Source organism: Macrotis lagotis, chromosome 3 (genome assembly GCF_037893015.1).
Source record: "Macrotis lagotis isolate mMagLag1 chromosome 3, bilby.v1.9.chrom.fasta, whole genome shotgun sequence".
NCBI classification, from domain to species: Eukaryota; Metazoa; Chordata; class Mammalia; order Peramelemorphia; family Peramelidae; genus Macrotis; species Macrotis lagotis.
Window position 1 is genome coordinate 173,840,289 of NC_133660.1, and position 20,575 is coordinate 173,860,863.

At 36.5% G+C, this 20,575-nt stretch overlaps 1 protein-coding gene across 8 annotated transcripts in view; it reads right to left on the reverse strand.

The window, feature by feature from the left end:
- LIMCH1 (LIM and calponin homology domains 1) overlaps nucleotides 1-20,575 on the reverse strand; it is a 374,176-nt gene that overhangs the window by 33,916 nt on the left and 319,685 nt on the right. For all 8 annotated transcript variants that reach the window (XM_074229536.1, XM_074229537.1, XM_074229535.1 and 5 more), the window contains 5 exons: nucleotides 18,867-19,024; nucleotides 18,101-18,506; nucleotides 13,032-13,250; nucleotides 4,192-4,285; nucleotides 1,844-2,007 (listed from right to left, as the gene is read on the reverse strand). In XM_074229536.1, coding sequence (XP_074085637.1) covers nucleotides 1,844-2,007; nucleotides 4,192-4,285; nucleotides 13,032-13,250; nucleotides 18,101-18,506; nucleotides 18,867-19,024 — 1,041 coding nt within the window. The remainder of the gene's footprint in view (nucleotides 1-1,843; nucleotides 2,008-4,191; nucleotides 4,286-13,031; nucleotides 13,251-18,100; nucleotides 18,507-18,866; nucleotides 19,025-20,575) is intronic.

Sequence of the window (20,575 nt, forward strand, 5' to 3'; positions counted from 1 at the left end):
AGCACCAAAGTGATCATCAGTGATGTTAACAGACATGCTTCTCTAATTCACTCCTCCTGGCTTTATTTTTGTCAATGATGTTGTCATTCTTTCAGTCATTCACAATTGAAACCGAAGTGGTCTGGTAGTGTGGAAGAAGCAGAGGCTCTGGGGGAAGAGAACCTGGGTTCAAATCCTGCTCCTGACAATACTTGGGTGATTTTGGCACAGCACTTAAAGCCCCTATTTCCTCATCTGTAAAATGAGAAAGTTGGATTCGTTAATGCTCAAGGAGCTGGCATAATCTTCTCTTAAATCTGCTCTTTCTTTGGCACTTCCATAACCATCACCCTATCAAAGGTCTCCATGACCTCTTATGTAGATTACTACAATCACCTCTTTTTATTTCTTTCAAAGCTCAGCTCAAGCACCACCTTCTACACGAGGCTTTTCTTGATGCCCTCAGCTGCTAGCCCCTTTACCTCCAAGTCACTTGATATTTATTTTGCTCATACCTCTATGAACATGCCATCTTCTCTGTCTTGACTATAAGTTCCTTGAGGGCAAGGACCTTTTCAATTACATTTTTTTATCTCTAGTATAGCATCTGACAGAAAGCAGGCACCTAGCAAATGCTTGATGATTGATTTCTCTCCTTCCAATATTGTTGCCCCATATTTTGCAACTACTTCACATTATTGACAAATTAATATTTTATATGTACATTTTCAGTTTAAAACTCTCCTTTCTTATGAAATAATTTCAACTCCTCAATCTGACATCAAGTTCCTTCTATGAGATATGGTGCCACCCTATTCTTTCTAATATTATTTTCTAACTTACTACCTTCCATGTATTGTACATTTTAGCCAAACTGAGCTAATCTACTGTAAATTTTATCACACCATTCCCTATGACTAGGAAGTTACTCCTAGTCCATTTCCCTTCTTAGTGAAATGCTGTCTTTTAGGATGCACCTCAAATTCTAACTCCTTCTCGGAGGCTTTCTTCATTTTCCCTCCTCTCCCAGTGAAAACTATCTTTCTTTCCCAGACTATGAAACATAGTCTAAACTGTTACTATTCCCCAAACCCAGGTCTAAGCAAGATATTCCCTCCAAAAATCTTCAATGACTCTAGTACCAATAAAGAAAAAATATAAACTCCTTCCCCCCACTATGGTTTCATCTGCAAAGGGACCCATTAGTGGACTACTTCCTCCAGCAGAATTGGGGGGGGGGGGTACTTGCTTTGCTGCAGTTTATGACCTCAGAGATTTGGCTAAGAGTTCCTAGAGCTTAAATGATTTGCCCAGGGTGACAGAGCTAATATCTTGCAAGTAGTGAGACTTGATTCCTAAGGTCACTTATAGTACAAATCTATCTTTTTCCCCCTTCTCCTTGGCAACTACTCAAGTCCCATAAATGTCCATGTGATGGTAAAATATATAAGAAGCTTTACACAACAATCATGGGTTTTCTGCTAAAACATCACTCCCCATTATCTTTGTATTAGAATCCAAGATTCCTTCATTTAATACAAAGAATTGGAGTTCCAACTGGTAAATTTCTCAGTTTACTTCTAGCCCCCCCCTTCCAAAGGCCTGTAAATTCTGTGATTAGAAGAAAAACTGAGTGAGAAATTTACTTAAGAAAAATGGAGTATGGGACCCAGTGATCTAGAATGGTAATTTATGAGCATTTCAATACAGAAAGCTGAAAGACAGGTCATTGCCTTGGATTGCTGAGCAGTGTGAGGAGGTTTGGAGAACATTATACAATTTGTTGCAAAACAAAACAAAACCAGCAAAGTAAAATCACGTGAATTTGTTCATTGCCATTTGTCTACTCTCTTAATTCTTTCACCTTTTGCGACAGCACCAACTCCACTTTTCCACTCATTTCACTCTCCAGTTTCCTCTGGTCTTTATCTTCCGCTTCATTATCCTTAGGCTGGTGGCTGGGATTGAGCTCCACAAAGGCCACAGTTGAGCTGGCTCGGGTCACAGTTGTTGTAAAGTGCTGACAATCTAAGATGAATGCATAAACAGAAGAATGGATATTTTTTTTAAACGTATGTGAGATTAAAAAAAATTAATAGAACATCAAATGAGTCAGTCACAATACAATATTCCTAAGTGTTTATCTTTCATTAAGCACTGAAAAAGAAGTCAGACATGATGAAAGAAATGAGATATAGAATAGCTAATTTGGGGTCACTTTTAATCTAAAATACAATTCTCCCAATAAAACCTCTAGTTTAAGTGTAAACACTAGCACTTGAAACTATCAGTGGAAAAATACAAAAAAGAAAATTATAATTTGCATGGAAGTCAAATGAGATGATCTACTGGAGCGATTCTAATAATTTACTTTTACCTAGGGTTCTGGGTAGCCAGGAAAAGGATTATTACTATTTTTCTGATAAAGAAATTGAGTCTCAGAGAGATTAAATGACTTGTTTATATTCCTCAGGGGATAGCAAACATCAGAGGCCAGGCCTCAAGTTCATGTCTTCTGACTACACAGCTTAAGGTTCTTGCCACTCCATCACACCTGTCTAAGTAACTTGCTGCAGTATGACTTGACATGCTTCTGTTTTCTTTAGAATGATCTGTCTATAGAAAAAGAATGCCTTGATCCAAATATCCTTGGACAACTTTTAAGAAGCATGCATCACCCACAATATCCACTTAAATCCCCTTGTTTAATCCATGGATATAATATATATATATAATATCCATTTTTATAGGATTTAGAACATAATTTTACTGTTTAAATGGTCATAGAGATTTACAGTTTGTTTCTTTACTTTTAAAATATATTTCTGGTTAAGAATCTGTTAAATATAGAATCCTTGGTCAAGAATTAAGCCTCCAATTATAATGCAGCTCCCAGGGGGAAAATGAATTGGGTTTTGTTTGGCAGTTTATGATACAGATTTGAGGCTGATCTGTGGTGGTAAATAAATTGGGATAAATGTCAAGATAATGAAATTTTCTAACAAGACCTCTAGATGTCAGTATAATCCTATCAATTGAGAAAGGACACCAAGGGCCCATTCCCTTCCATGTTTTCAGATCCACTGGAGAGGAAACGAGATGACATGGTACAGTGGATAAAAAGATGACCTCGCAGTCAGGAAGACAAAATTTCAAGTCTCATTTCTGATATATGTGGGTGACCATGGTCAAGTTACCCTAATCCTTCAATGTCCCCAAGTAACCAAAACAAGTTGCAAAGTAGGGATTGACCTACATCGATAGAGGGAGTTTCATCAAATTGAAGCTGCCTGATGAATAGTCTGGACTCTTCCACTAGGGAAGGAGAAAGGGAGGAAGGAAGGAAGGAAGAAAAGAAGAAAGGAATGAAAGAAAAAATTAGGAAGGGAAGATAGGAAGGAAGGAAAAAATAAGTAAGGGACTTTAAAGTCTTTAAAAAGTCAGTAATTTTGGAAACAATGAATAGATTGCCTTCTGGGGGAGGAGGAAGCAAGAACGGGGGAAAATTGTAAAACTCAAAATAAATAAAATCTTTCTTTTAAAAAAGTCAGTAATTTCATTGATGTGATGAGAGAGAAAGAGGGAGACCCCTGAAAGATCAGTTTTAGCTTCTGATAGGATTATATTCAGTAGACATAATATGTTAAATGGTTAATTAATAACCCCTCCCAAACATCTATGTATTAATGAAGCTTGAATATTAGCATCCCAAATGATTACACTAGCTATGATAAATTATTGCATATTTTTTAATCATTCTGCAACATATGCTCTGATTCTCCTATGCATTCATTCCCTTTTATGAATGGGAATAAACTGGTTTCCCATCTTGACCCTTATTCATACATATGTACCTGTTGATTTTTCCCCTTCCTCACAACTCTTCCATTCTTTCTCATGACTAGTTTGGAGCAAAAGGTACCATTCCTATTAGTCATGTTCCTTGGGAAGCCCTCATATGTGTGAATATGAATGTGAGAATTTTAGGACCCTACTTCTTCTATTAAGAAGTCAAATATTCCTCAAAACTGAACCCTGGGCCAATCATAATGGGAGGTAAAGGATAGGGATGGTACTCTTCCCTATGAGCTGCTGTGATTAATTCAGTTGTCTCTCATTCTATCATTGAACCTATGTCTAAGCTTTGTAGGTTCTTCCAGAGCCTGCAGTCTGCCTTTCATAGAAAAAGACTATGGTTTCCATGGAACACACCTGGTGAGTTGTCTTCTGTGTTCCTACTTTCTTCTTGTCCACCATCAGTTTCCTCCTTTTGAGGGGATAGTTCAGCTTCCTCAACAGTGGAAGTCTGTAGGGAAGAACATTTTCATTAAAACATAAAGCTGAAATTCTAATACTTGTCCCTTTAATTTTTTTTAAGTGGACTCTCTTTGTCTTAAGTCTAAAGGTCATTATGAACTACTGAATTACTAGTTTCCTATCTGATCTCCTTGACTTTATTCTCTCTGCAGTCCAAGTTATCCTGAATACTGTTCTCATGCAAATATTTATAAAGCATTATCATTTTTAATCATGTCATTATATTACTTTATCAAGTAATATAGCATGGTATTCAAGGCCCTCTAGCTAGCTGCCTGCTACACCTTTCCAATTTTATCTTCCACTACTCCCTTATATAAACTTCTACCATCTCTGTTTCTTCAACACACTAAACTTGTGTCCAAGCCCATGCTCATTCTATTCTCATTGCCTAGAAGTCCTCTTTAATCATGGTCTATCAAAATCCTGTCCATTTCTCAAGGCTCAACTCAAGGATAATTTCTTAGATGTCTTTCTTCTATACTTTAACTTGTAGAACTTAGATGTTATTTATCACTGTGCTATATTGCTATTTACATAGTTATTATATATATATATATATATGTGTACATATACACACAAACACACATAGCTGTAAGCTATTTGAGGGCACATCTTGTATATCATTTTATCCCCTAATGACCTTGGCATGGTACTTTGCATATAGTTGATTCTCAATACTTATCTGTCAGATAAATTAAATATATGATGACCTATCATGGGATAACTAAAATTAACATGTTATTGTTAGCATATTTTTCAATAGGAAAAAGTTCAGGAAATTTATATCTTTGACAAATAGGCATTTTTCACCCAAAGTCTGTATCCAAAAGTCTAAAAAAGTATGAAAGGTCTTTAAAATTATATTTTTAATGGAACATTTAAAACTTCAAAGAACTTTTTAAATCAAAACCCTCAGTTCTTGGGTATGAACAATGGTGGATTATAAAGAGTCAGGAAAGACTGTTTAAAAGAGGCCTGCATAACAAATGGCAACCCTGTAGATTAAGACATACTTTTGAAAATAGTAGATAAAACTATACATGGCAGTTTATCTCATATAAATTTCAAGTGTTTCCTAATATGTTGCTAAACAAGTGGTTTACTGGGGATATATAACTTTAGGAGGTTTAATAAAGAGCTTAAATTGAATGGATCAAAGTTTGTGCTGAACACTTCTAACTTTATTTTTTTATTATTATAATAAAAATAATTTAAGATGATTACTAGAACATTAGAATCAACCAAGGACTAAGTTGAGTTTGGAGAATTCAGAGGACCTGATGCATATCGTAATGGCAAAAATGACAGTCACAATGTCCTGTTATAGTAATGTGGATAATTATTTACAGAATGCTAATTTCTACACAAATGGAATAAATTATAAAAGTTATTTGATTCTGGGAAATGCCAATATGCCATGCCAGATGGCTGAGTTACATTCCTGAGACTGTGAATGTTTCTAGTCACCGCAGTTAAGCATAAAAAGACACTCAAAATGCACCAGCAAACCTCATCAATACATCAAAAGAATTCAAATCTAGACTTTTTAAAAATGCAGTATACCTTCAAATCTACTGCAAAGAAAAAAAGTGATTCAAATACTTTTATCCCATTTGGAATTGTTATTATTGTTATTTACAAATATACCATATCAAATTCTTAAAATAATTATATACCCTCTTTAAAACACTTTAATATTTTGTACTATGGCAGCATATACTATTGCATTCCAAAACCATTTTAGTTCCAAGGATCCAAAAAGAGTCTCCGCTTTTTGAAAATAAAATAATTTCCCTTCTTCCTTCCTTCATTTCTGTGTCATGCTGGTAGTTCTTTAGACTTTCCTTTTGCACAATTTCCTACAATCCTTCTTACCTTTTCACCTGTGGGACTCCTTCCTTTGATTGTTTCTACCTGGAAGTCATTTTAAGGTTATCTAGGATCCACTACTGACCTCCTTTCTCGACCAGCTCCTAAGACCTCTCATCCATGACTTCTACCCTGTTTCATCTTCATTTGTTTTGTTGTCATCTTCTCTTAAAAGGATAAACTCTTCAAAGGCAGGCACTGTTGTTGTTCAGTCATTTTAATTGTGTCTGCCTCTTCTATGACCCCAATTGGGGTTTTCTTAGCAAAGATCCCTGAGTGATTTGCCATTTCCTTCTCCAGCCACTTTACAGATGAGGAAACTGAGGCAAACAGGGTGAAGTGACTTGTCCAGGATCCCTAGCTAGTTAAATGTCTGAGGCTGGATTTGAAATACAGAGTTGAGTCTTTCTGACTCCAGATCTGACTCTCTATCCACTGTAGCAGCTAGCTACACTAATATCTTCTATTAGTCAACACTTAAAAAATTCTTGACTTTGCTTCTCTCTGCTGCTTCACCCCCATATTCTTTTCACTCTAGGATCAACATTGCCTATGTTGGAGTCAGCCTAAGGTCACAATGGTTTTCCTAAGACAGTTTTGAGACAAAGCCTTCCCAAGAACTCTAGATGCAGGGTTTGGAGAGTTCTCCTGGACCAAGCAGTCGAACTAATTGTTTGTAGAATTCATGATTTTTCAGACTTTCTTAAGTCTATAAACTAGTTTTTTGGCAGTTGGGTAGCCCCAAATAATAAGTGCCAGGTCTGGAGCCAGGAAGACACGAGTTCAAATTTGGCCTCAGACACTTCACTTTGTAATCTATTTGCCTCATATATTATCTGTAAAATGAACTGAAGAAGAAAATAACAAACCACTCTAGTAACTTTTCCAAAAAAATTCCAAATGGGGTCACAAAGAGTTATACATTGCTGAAAAAACAACTAAACAGCCACAACTAAGGGCCTTAAATTGCTTCTCTCTTTACTATTGAATACTTCACATTTTAACTAGAAGGGTCAGGAGAGCAAAAGTCAAGAAGGTTCTAGAAGTGACAGGCCCCTCCATGTGTTAAATGTCAGTAACCTCTGGCTAGGACCCCATTGCAGCCATTATCATTCCATAAACTTGTGTGTATTAGACACAAAACCAGAAGTTTCCTATAAACAGAGCTGGCTAAACCCAATAGCCCTGCAACTATATCTGGAAGGAACATAAACATGTTTTCTAAGAGGCTTTTGCTGAAATCTGTTTTTGAAAAGGAATTTGCAATTGGTCCCAGATCCTTCTCAAAAGTCTTTAAAACAGTGAAAAAATGTTTCAATAAACATCTGATTGTACATTTCCAGGACTGCTAGTAGGAAACATTACCAAGGTATTGAATTATGAAGTAGAATTCCTATAGCTTCATCAGGTGGAAAAATCCTACCTCTAGTTGTAGTCTTATTTTGCTGAGGGGGTGGAAATAAAGCATTTTAGGTACCAAATAACTATTTGACATTTGCTAAATGTGAAATTAAAAGAATGAGGGAGAAGAGCAATGAAGCTGGTGGGAAGAAGTTGGCAAGTAGGCATGGGAGGAGCTATTTGGGACAAGTTGGCTGAAGGGAGCTAGTCCACAGTAATAGAGGAGAGGTTGTTGGGTAAGAGTTTGGATAGTTGAGGTACCAAGAGGAAGTCAAGGAGTGAAAAATAATGGATAATGGGAAAGACAGAGAAAAAGTCAAAGGAAATCTTTCAGAGGGCCTTTCTCTTATGATGAAAGATATTTAAATACTGTAAATTTTTTTCAAAAAAAAAGTTTAAGTATGGAGGGGGTAGAGGGAGAGAGTGCTGTACAGATCTGTAGTCTTTCTGGAAAAAAAGTATACATAAGCTGCCTCCTTTGTAGGACATTTATTTATTTTCAAAGGAGTATATATATCTTAAAGTCTAATCTTTATTCCATTTTTATTATTCTATTTTAAATACTCAATATTATTTATATCATCTTCCTTAAGCTTCTGGAAGAAAAAAATGCAACAGATTTCTATTTTCTCCTCCTTTTCCCCAATTTTGAGAAAGAACTCTTCACAAAAATCTAGGTTGTGCTAATTTTACATGAATGAGGCAGCAAAGTAGATAGTGGAAAGAGTTCAGGTTGTGAAATCTTAAGAGTATTTGATTTGAATAGCATTGAGTCTGCCTGTGTGACCTGTAGAAGTCACAAACTGGAAAATAGGAATGATAATAAAAGTCATATAATTCAATGCCCTTCTTTTTTTTCCAGACGATAAAACTAAAGGCCTAAGGAAATTAAAGAATTTGCCGAGGTAATAAGTATCAGAGACAGAATTTGAATCCACGGTCTCTGATTATAAAGCTAGTGTTGTTGTTATTCTTGTTTCACTGTACCCTGCAATCTCACTGTGCATGTTGTTGTGTTAGTTGCTTTGGAATATCACCCGTTGCCTACAGAACAAGGTTGAACTTTATATCATAATTACATCCGGCCAATGAGAAAAAGGATGACTGAGAGTTTGCAATTCACCTTGTCCTTAAAAATAAGATCATTGAAACCAACCCATCTTCATTGGAGAAGAGTTGAGAATATGCCTATCACTCGCTTCTTTGCAGGTTGGATGTTATAGATGTGGAATTTGCACATATTGTCAGACACTATTGTATGAATTTGAACTCCCTTTTTTCCCTCTCCTCTTTTTCTCTTGACCATGAAAGAAATATAGAACATGGATTACCAGGAGAGAAGATAGAAAGAAATTCAAGTTAGGGAGTATCATAAACAAAGGCATGAAAAGTGGAATGGAAACTGAAAGTATGAAAGAGGAGAAAAAGAAGGAAACTAAGATTGCAAATGGCGTAGCAGTAAGGACCAGAGCCATAGATATAGAGTTGAAAAGGACCTACTTTCATAAATTGTCATAGGGATTGCCTTAAATTTTCCTTCAAGTCCCTTCTAACAAGTCCCTTCTAGCCTCAACCAACCTACACTTCCTCTGTTGAGTACTGGTCCTGGAGTCAGTGGGCCCAAGATCAAATGCTTCCTCGGATACTTAGCACTTCTATGTCTTTGGGCCACTCGTTTGCCCTTCTTGAGCCTGTTTCCTAGTAGTATAGGAAACATTACGGTAGCATTCCAACTCTGAAAAGTCCAGTGGGTGGAAGTAACAGGGAGGCTCATTTCAATCAATATAAATCATATCTTGCTAGCAACTGGAAGCTGTCCCAGAGTGGTACAACTATTGCATGAGTACTCCCCATTCACGAAAATGTGTTCAGAGACTGATCAAGAGTTACAGGTCCACAGATCAAGGAATAAGGAATTACAGATGGAAAAGAGGGGACAGAGTCATAGACTGGATTGATAATTGGATTCTATGTGCTCCAACTAGAGAAATTTGTGATCTGGCTGAAGTTACTCGCAACTTTTTTGACTTCACAATCTTGCCTGCTCACTGCTGAAGGACTTTATTTGTACAGATGTAGCTCACTCCCGAGGAATTGTGACAATTTGGTGGTGGGTGAGGTGACTCCTCTGTAAGATGTTTTGGAAAAACATTTTAGGATGAAAGACACTATTTGAAGAGGAGAACACTATTCTTTTGAGAATCATACAAAACTGGACAAAGGGGTTAAAAATAGAAATAAGCCTGGGGCTAATTTCAATCCCCCGGAGGCAATGAAGTTGGGTCTCCCATTGTTAGATAGTCACCTTATTCTGCTACATAAGCTTTTTTTTTTTTTGGTTGGTCTTCTGAACAAGATAATTTTGTCTTTGTAACAGAAATGCAATTACTGCAAGAATGAAATACAGCCAAGAAAATATTTTCCTTGGAATAACAGGGAATGAAAGAAAATTAGAAGTCAGCTCACTATGGAAAGACTTCCTTAATAAAATGTTTTTGCTAGAGCTAAGAATTTTCCCAGTAGAACACTTAGGATGTTAATAGTAAAACTTGAGTTTTAAAACATTTTAGTGAAAAACCAAACTTAATTGTGGTATAACACCTAACTTCTGTTCTAAATCTAGGTTCCAGTTGAATTTCTGAGGTCCAGTTAAATGCAGTTAGGGAAAGCTAATGAGGTAAGACAGACACTATTAATGGGACTGGGTTGGAAGGACAGGGTGGGATAGCTTGGTAAGTGGTATGTCACTATATACACGTTTAAGTCTCTTTTGCCATAGCTGGATTTATTCCAGAACTTCACAGGCTCCTTGAAGGCCCATCTGGGCTAGGGACAACTTAAGGCTATTTATTTCTTGATTCAATACAAGAGCAGAATCCTTGATCTTGTTACAGTTTTAGACCTATACCTGGAGGCTGGACCATAATAACTAAGACCATTTTTTATTCCACTTGAGAAAACAACAAAATAAACCTGAATCCCTTTTGTATTTTTTCTCTCTCTTATTGGATTATCTAGTAAGATCATCCTGCTTTTGGAAGTACATATATATATATATATATATATATATATATATATATATATATATATGTATATGTAAATTTTTGCTGTTTAAAAAATACGTCACCCCAAATAGCAAAATCCAATTAAGAAACAACTTACTCTCTGCCTGGCTATGACAAAAATGGATGGCAGGAATGGTGATGTGGTTTTTCATAAATCTTCAAAATGGTTAGAAGGCAATAAGGAGCTTCATTTAAAAGCAAACAAAAAACCTGAGGAGCTATTCCCCTAATTAAGTCAGCTATACATCATTTAAGTCAGAAACAGTTATTCTATCCCCAGGCTTAAGAAAACAGAAAAAGTACATAGGGTTGAGGCTCTTCCCAATATGGCACTGTATGAACATTAGGATGTATAAAGACATGACTTTTGACAGGAAGCATAAAAATAAATCTATGATGCTTATAGAGCAGGTATTTCATTTGTCAGAAATAATGGGTGCAAAAATGACAGAATTCATGACACAATGGAAATACATATTTAGATTGAGTCTAACCAGTTTGTTAAAAATGCCTGATCTTTTGGTTAGTGAGTTCAATAAGCACAAGTTTCTGTTTATTCTAGCAAAGAAACCCCTATAGTGCTTCAGGTAGTACTTCATGCAAGCTAGATAATTTATAAAATCCTTCAGGTGAAGATCTGTCTGCTTGAAGTATCTGAAAAAAACAGCTTCCACAATGGAAGAATCACATCTGCCTCAATGATAAAGCTGTAATCCTGGAGACAAGAAGAAGCAGCGTTGCCATGGTGAGGAAATTATTTTAGACCATTCCAGTCTGATCTTGTGTTTCCACAGGACTTGGATATAGCAAGGCAGACTGACAGTCTCCCTAAGTACCTCAGGGAAAGGTGTATAAAAAAAGGATGGTTTTTACTCTTAAGAAGTCAAATTCACGAACAATAGGGAAAATTCATGTCTTTTGGTGCATGAAGAGTGATCCAACTTTCCCAGTAGTTATTTAGGAATCAGAATTCATATGTCTCAATATGCTTATTTAAAAAAAGCAAAGCAGCAACTGTTAAAAAAAAACTTCCTTCACCACAATCCTAATAGCCTCATTCTAAAAATTGGAAGACAGTAGGTTCAAATTGCAAAATCTCCACTGTTGGTTGGGATAAATCAGTTAGAAAAAAGGTTTAACTAACCCTTTTCCAAACCATATTATATCTGCAGGGTCCACAGTTGCAAAATGTTTTGTTCAATTACACAAAGAAAAATCCTCTGTAATAGGTAGGAAAACTGATCAATTTAAGAACTTCTTATATATTTGTGATAACTTTTCCCATTCCAAGAAGCAAACTCTTTTTTTTAGGGTTTTTTTTGGCAAGGCAATGGGGTTAAGTGACTTGCCCAAGGTCCCACAGCTAGGTAATTATTAAGTGTCTGAGGTCAAATTTGAACTCAGCTACTCCTGACTTCAGGGCTGGTGCTCTATTCACTGTACCACCTAGCCACCCCAGAATCAAACTCTTACCCCTATCACTGGAATTCTTTTCTTGCTATTTTTAAGTCCTTTTTTTCCCTTTTAAAAAAGATTTCTTAGCCCTTTGTCTTTTAAAGTTTTGCTAACAGGAATATAAGCTTCTGACATTTGTGAAGGTATTATCTCCTGCTCTGAATAATTTTGGGGGTTCACATAAGGCTGAATTTACCATATATTCAATGTCTTTTCTGTTTAGGTTTTTTTTTGCAAGGCAAATGGGTTAAGTGGCTTGCCCAAGGCCACACAGCTAGGTAATTATTAAGTGTCTGAGACCGGATTTGAACCCAGGTACTCCTGACTCCAGGGCTGGTGCTTTATCTACTACACCACCCAGCCGCCCCATTCCATGTTTTTTCCACAGAGAAAATTCAGATACCAACAGAACCCTGAGATATTCTAATTCGGTTACTTCTCTTTGACGTTGGTCCAATGAGTTAATATTAAACCATCTCTGTTCACATCAAAGGATTTTCATTGATCCCCTTCTTCTTCCAACTATTTTTTCTAAGTGAGAAAAATGCCTTCCTTCTTTCTTTTCTTTTCTTTTCTTTTTCTGGCTACCCATCTACAGGTTTGACTATCATTTGGCTACTGGTATGTATTCATTATCAAATTAGTGTAGTTTCCTCAGGGATATATATACATAAAACATTAGGAGTAAAAAAACCTTTTTTTTTTTTAGTTTCTCTCTCTCTCTCTCTCTCTCTCATAGTTTTTGAGAGCTCAGCAAAGGAAATGGCAAATACAAGTGACATCAAGCAATTATGTTTCAAGGAAGAAGACGATCTAAAAACATCCTTCAAAAGTCATCATAAAAAAAAATTCTTTTCTACAGAATTCAGTTTTTCTTTTTAGTGACCTGATTTAAAAATAGAAAGATTTTGTATATAATAACACATCTTAGGTTTTTCTTACTGTTAATTCTCTGTTTGGTGAGTTTGTCTTCTTTATATTGATCTCAATGCTACTGGTGTCTTGCTTCAGTTCTACCAGGGAACCATCCACTCTGGTTACACCTTCAAATTTCTGAGATCTAGTTAATGAGGGGGAAAATGTTGCAGTTGAACACTCTTTTTCTTTCTCTTCTTCTACACCATTAAAAGCTTCTCCATTCATGCTGACTTTTTCATCTACCTGAAAATAGGAAGACAGACAAAAACCACAATATAACCTAATAACCAAACAATATGGTCATGCAAAACATTAGAATAATGATAAACACAGAAAGATAGAATCTAAGAATCTGAAGGGACCTCACAACTCACTGAGTCCAGCTTATACCCAAACAAGAAATCGTCATTACAACATAAGTAACAGTCATCTGGCCTTCGTTTGAAAGCTTATAAGGAAAAGCACTCTTTCTCAAGGCAGCAAATTCCAAGGAAAGATTGCTCTAGTTTTTCCAAACATCAAGTCTAAATTCATCTTTTTGTAAGATCTAACCACTGAAACTTCCAATTGTTTCCAATTCTGACTGTTAGGCCCAAGAAGAACAAGATTATTCTCTTGTTCATTCTTAACTGAGCCTAAGATGGCACAATCCTCTGCCATCCTGGCTAACTTCCTGGCTACAATATAGCACCCAACTGCACAGATATTCCAGATCTAACCTGAGTAGGACAGATACAGTGGGTCTATAATCTGAGCAACAATTAGGTCCAGGAACAGGCAGTCCTGTTCCTGGACCTAATTACTGCTCAGTTGTATATAACTCTTTGTTACACCATTTTGGGGTTTTCTTGGCAAAGATATTGGAGTGATTTGCCATTTCTTCTCCAACTCCTTATATAGATGAGGAAACTGAGGCAAATAGGGTTACACAGTTAGTAGTGTCTGAGGCTGGATTTGAACTCAGGAGGATGTCTTTCTGATTCCAAGCCAGTAATCTATTTTCTTACTGGGTCACCTAGCTACCTCTTCTCTTAATGCAGTTAGCCAAGAGTATTTGTTCTCCATACTCATATGGAGCTTAAAGCCCTCTTAACCACCCTCAGATCTTTTCAGAGTCAGGAGGACCTGAGTGTCTACCCATGTAGTTCAATCTTATGCATGTGAAATTGAATCTGAATGAAAGCCATATTGATTCTTACTGAACGTCATCCTTTTCAAATTTGGCCCAGTGATCTATCCTAGAGATTTTCAAACTTTTTCAGTTTACATTGCCTTTAGTGTCATAATAATTCCTGCACAGACCTTCCAGGTCAAAAGAAATATCTAATAGTTATGTTTATTAAATTAGGCTATACTGATTTTTCCTTGTCCTAATTTTCCATTTACTAATGATTAGATCATTAGTATTATTAGATCATTATTCCACAGCACCCTAGAACTCCATGAGATTGTTTGGCAATACAGAGGGGGAACCAAGAGAGTCTGTATTCTTATTCTTTTATACTAGTATCAATATTACTATAGTATCAAATAGAATGGGATATATGAAGCTTTGGGAGTGTTTCAGAAAATGGAACTTCCAAATTCCAACTTTTAGATCTTTATAAGTTTTCACATAGCAGTTAAAAGATAACTGGTCATATCCAAAGGCTTCTTAAAATTCCCCTTTATAATACTTATCTTCCTGTTGTCCAATTAATTATTATTGTACCTTTACAGGTGAGAAAATGAAGATTCACAAATGTCAAGCGGCTGGCTACCCTCTGGTAACACAGTTAGTATTAGAGAGGCCAGATCTGAACTCAGGTCTTTCTAATTCCAAGCCCAATACTCAATTGACTATTCCACACTCCTTTATCATGGTGATGATTTTAGTTATTTGAGGAAAGTAGGCTAAATATGTTAACAACTGCCCATATCTATATGGCTTCTTTTCTATTATTATTTGGTATCTGCAGATCTAGTTACATCTCATCTTTGACTGCCAAAATTATTTCCTGCAATAAGTCTTCTGTGGAAGCTCATCATTCATAAGAGTTGTTGAAGCAGTAAGACCCAAGAAAGTCTCTGGTTTTCCAGGAAGAATGGTGCTGGCCAAAGAAAGACTTCCTAACTCACTACACCCCAGAAAGCTAACATCATGTTGTTCCTATGACCTACTCAGACTTTACTGAAACAATGGGAGGGAGTGGACAGTTTTATAGCAGGAACTATAAGAAGCTAAGGGCTTGGTGGAAGCAGCAATGAATTGATATGGAGAAATTACCTGAGCTTTTCAAGGCCTAATAAAGCTTTCCTATTCTACTATTGTCTCCCTGGAGGGGTGCCACCCCAGGGAAAACTTGCCTGTAGTTAACTCTGGAAATGGTTTTGCTTTTTTATCAGGGAAATGAGAAAGGTAGCACAGACATGAGGCAAAACATATTAAAGGCAAAGGATTAGACTATCCCTCTCTTACATTTCTATCAAAACTCTTGGGACTCAAGCAGGTGCTCCTAACATTTTTTTGTATCATGACTTCTTTGGTTGTCTGGTGAAGATGATAGACCCATTCTTAGAATAATGTTTTTAAAATGGATAAAATAAAACATATTAGATTTTAAAATACAATACAATGAAACTCCAAAATACAAAGGAAACGAATTAAAATTACAATCAACAAAGACTTTTAAAAAGCAAAACAAAATCCTGGATTAGAGGGTGCAAGAAACACTCCTTCATAAAGATCACATTTAAAGCTCAAAGAAAAGTAGATACCTAGAAGCAAAACTGGCACCATTGGTCATACTTCTCATATACAGCAGCCCTGGCTTCATAATGCAAATAAATACAACCAAATTCTTACACAAGAGCAGACTACTTTTCTTTCTCTGTTAGCCTCTTCCATGCATTTCAACATTCCCTGGCTTCTGTGCTGGAACAATTCATTAATGAAGGGAGGACAAATTGATAAGAGTTAACCCTATACAATCAAAAGCTTTCAGCTGCTTCTCCAATCAAATCCTGGGTTCCCATTATTCCCATTTCTACATGTCAATTTGCTTCAATGCATTTTGATTAAGAGAGTCAATGCTGTTACAAAGAAAGGTGCCAATGATTCCATCAAATATTTATTCTGCTTATTCCAGTGGACCAGGCTGAGAGAATACTAGGACCGGAAGGGAAGATATGAGGGGCTTCTGGAAAGATACCACAAAACTGGAGTACAAATCATCCATTCTAATATTCCTATTTGAAATAAAACATTATACTATTTACATTAAGGAGGAAAAGTAGATCTTCAGGTTAGCCTCTCAGATGCAGAATTAAACAAACTCATTTCCTTCTGCTCTGTGTCAACTCAATACAGTATCATTTTCATGACTGATTTTCTTATTATTTTGAGTAGGTAATCTTGCTGAGCTACATCTGAATTGTAACTTGTACAGCTAGATGTAAAACAGACCTCTTAGTTAGCTCAAGTTGCATCACCCACAGAAATTGTTGAGAAGCTGCTTCCCCATTTTTATTTCATTCTTCTGGGAGTGGTGACAGAAATTCTTAATCTCACAAAGTCAAATGGGAAATTTTCATTTCTCCTTTCAATAAAAGCAATAAAACACTGACTTCAAAAATATTGCAAATAACCCTGATTGAGTCAAAAAATAATAGCAATTACTCAAAGACAAAAGAAGCTGTTTCTATAATGAAGCCTACAGCATCTCTCTCTCTCTCTCTTTCTTTCTCTCTCTCTCTCTCTCAGTAAAGGTCAGAAAGTTTAGACTTGTGTACTTTGAAATTAAATGAGGAAGATAAACTACTTTGTGCTAACCAATTAATTTAAGTAAACAATGTTCTTGCACTCATACTTTGAATCTCCTAGCAGTGAATTCCAACTCTGTAAAGCTACTATAACCCCATGTGGCTTGGAGTGATAACAGAAGCTGATTTTTCTTTGCCATGAAAAGAACCGAAGACAAAGGAAGAATGCTCCCTTGTGATATGATCCCAATCCTTTCTTTCCAAGAATAAAGAACAGAGTTTGAGGATATGGCCAGGATGCTTCAGTTTTCACAAGTTCCTTGGTTCTGGATCCAATTTACATTTCTCTGGGTTTATAATTCATAATCAATAGGGCTTATAGCTTATATTGCTACCCTACTTTTCAGAGAGACGGGATAGCCAGTCACCAAACTCATCCTTGATCACCTGAGGTAACAATATACCCTTTTCAATTGTTCACAAGACTTTTTTTGAAGCCACAATATCCTAGATACATTGATTTTTTGATGTCATGGCACCTCCTTCTTAAAGGATGTGTTTACTTTTTACAGGATATATTTACTTCATAAATTACACTTTTGGAGAATTTTGCCATACTCTTTTCAGATAATAATTTATATTAGTATGGTACTTTAAAAATTGCCATCTGCTTAACACATACTGTGTCTCACAAAAGTGCGGTGATGCAGTGAATAGGATGCTGGAAATGGAGTTAGAAAGAAGTGAGTTCAAATTCTGCTTCAGACACTGAATAGCTTTGTTGACTCTTAGTAAGTCACTTAACCTCCTTCAGCCCAAGTTTCCTCATCTATAAAACTGGGAATAATGACAGAATTTAACACCTAATACAGATTAAAGGAGATTTACCTGTGCAAAGTTTTAAAGAATAGTTATCATTTGGTGAGTTTGGGCAAGTCACTTAATCCCATTGCCTTGCAAAAACCAAGAAAAAAATAGCTATCATTTAATAGTAACCATTAGGATTATTAATCCATATAACAACCCTTGAAGAAGGCATTGCAGCTATTGCTATTTTCATTTTATGGATGAGAAAATAGGGGTTCAAAAATTAAGTAATTTGCCCTTTGCTGCATACCTATTTGATATATGAGTTGGTCTTGAATTGGACTGCATAAAGACTAAATCTTTGCTATTGTGGTTTAAAGGAGCAAGACACCCTTCCTAACTATTACTAAACCCAAATCTTTGGAGGGACACACACACACAAACTTTGAAAGAATAATTGCATTATTATTATTATTTACTGTCTTTTCTAATCTGCCTCTTGGGAGTCCAAAGGCTCATTCCAAACTCAAGAAAGCCACTCCTACCTTAAAGGTTTTCAAAACCTGCTGCGTATTTTTCGGCTGGTGGTAAGGCTTAGGTGTCAGCATAGGCACTGCTTTTGGAACAACTGTTTTGCTTGGAGACATACTGCCTGCTGAGATGCTGGGGTCCAGTTCACTGGGGCGAGCGATGGTAGTTTCAACAGTGGCAGTGAATTTGGGAGGAGGCAGTGACTGTTGCCGCAAGTACTTCATGGGATTTGGGTCCTTCGGGGAAGATGAGTTTGGCTCTGTGGAATGGCTTCTTTCCAAAATTTTTGGCATCTCCAAGCGTTCCAGGACGGCCTCACTAATAGTAAATCTCTCGATGTACTGCTGGAGGATCCCCTCCGCCTCCTCACGGGAACGGGCATTCTTGTAAGCCTCGTGAAGCTCTCTCTCTCTCCGTTCTCTAAAGTGAGGTGGGAAGAAAACCACAACAGGGATGCCCATGAGTAGAAGCTGAAGCAGGTGCTAAAGGAACAATAGAAGAACTCTACTTTTTTGGCTAATTCATTCTATTTGCAGAGTAAGCATTATAGTGCCTAGGACAAAACTTTGGTGATCTTCCTTTTAGATTTATTTTTGGTTTCAGTTGAATGCTTAGAATATTAGGTTGCCACACAGCTAAGACTAAGCTGGAAGACACTATATATACCCCCCCACATAAATATTATGTGTATGTATGTATATATATATATATATATATATATATATATATATATATATTTATATTGATATGTAGTACATTAAAAAAATTTTAAAAACCCACTTTTCCTGAACAATTTCTCTGTAGGTTTTAATGCTTTTCCTTCGTTCACTTGTTCCATCACCTCCAGCCAATAATCTTTCCATTTTTTTCCTCTCGGCTTCTTTCTTGATTAGGTCCTGAGATGCACTTCTTCTACGGCTTTTCCAACGAGCCAGGTCCTAGAAAGGAGGAAAAATGATAAAATAATGTTCTCCTTCAGAGATTCACATTATCAAATATATGTCACTCCTCTCCTCAAGAGCTTTTCACTTTGGTCACTTTCTCAACTTTTTTGTAAGGTGTTTTTGATATTCAAGTCAAGATGCATTTATTGAGGAAGAGTGCAAAGCACTGGGGGTTCCCAAAGCAAAAAAAAGGCAAAAAACACAACCTCTGCCTGTACCTTAAGGAGCTCGCATGCCCACAAGGAGCAAACACATATGTACAAATGACACTACATAAAGACACAGATGCACACAAGACACACATATGTAAGAAAAGTACAGGATAAATGGAAGACAATCTCAGAAGGAAGGCAAGAAAAGCAGAGAGGGGGTGGTAGGGAAGTGAGAAAGAGAAAAGACCTCCTAGAAAAACCAGGATTCGTGTAGAGCTTGGAGGAAACCAGGAAATAGAGATGAGGAGATGGATAATCCAAGTTTCCTTTTTTTCTTTTCCTTTTTTTTCTAGGTTGTTCAGAAGTGGTTAATGTTAAAAAAAAGTGGTTAATATTGTCTTGCTAGAATTGTATCCCCTCATGATAAGGAAAGATATTTATTTTTTCCAGAAATATCTCTGGACTCAATTGTACACTGGAACTGTTCATCTATGGTGGACTTCCATACATTTATGCTCTTAAAATCTTTTCTACACAATTTATATCTTCTATAGAGCAAATTGTGATAATTACAATATTATCCATTAATTCCAGGTTAACACAGTTTCCTGTATTAAAATGATAACCTCCAATTGCCACTTAGTCCCCAAGTTACTTATGTCACTGGCTACCATTAGCATAGTCAGGTCAAGGTTATATAGTAGAATCCAAAGCTTTCATAAAGCAAGAAATATTTTCTACCCTAGCAATAATTGAGGACCAAGGAGGAGAGCATGTATTTAAGGGATGTTCAAATGAACTTTTATTCATGTTCAGAGTTTGGAACTGATATATAGTTCTAGTTTTCTAATGATTAGATATAGGTGTTTTGTTTTTTTTTTGTAAGGCAAATGGGGTTAAGTGGCTTGCCTAAGGCCACACAGCTAGGTAATTATTAAGTGTCTGAGACTGGATTCGAACCCAGGTACTCCTGACTCCAGGGCCGGTGCTTTATCCACTGCGCCACCTAGCTGCCGCATAGATAAAGGCTTTTGAAAAAAGAATAAATGATAAGGAATTTTACCTGCTGCTTTGTTTCAGTTGTTTGTCATAATGAGCTATGGCAATCAAGAACCATGTAATATCCAAAATCCCAGTAAACGGATGGATTTTATGATTTCCTCTTCCAATTTATTCTGGTTACTAAAACTATATCACACAAATGTGAATAAAATTTGTGATTCTGTCAGCATGAGGGAACTCCCAGTGTGGGAATTATTTTTACTGAGATTATAACCCATCAATGACCTAGAAGATAAGTCTTCAAGATTGTTAAGGCTCATAGAGTTAGTTAAATGACTGGCTCAGGGTCACACTCAGGTGACATGTGAATCTAGGCCTTCCTGATTCCAAA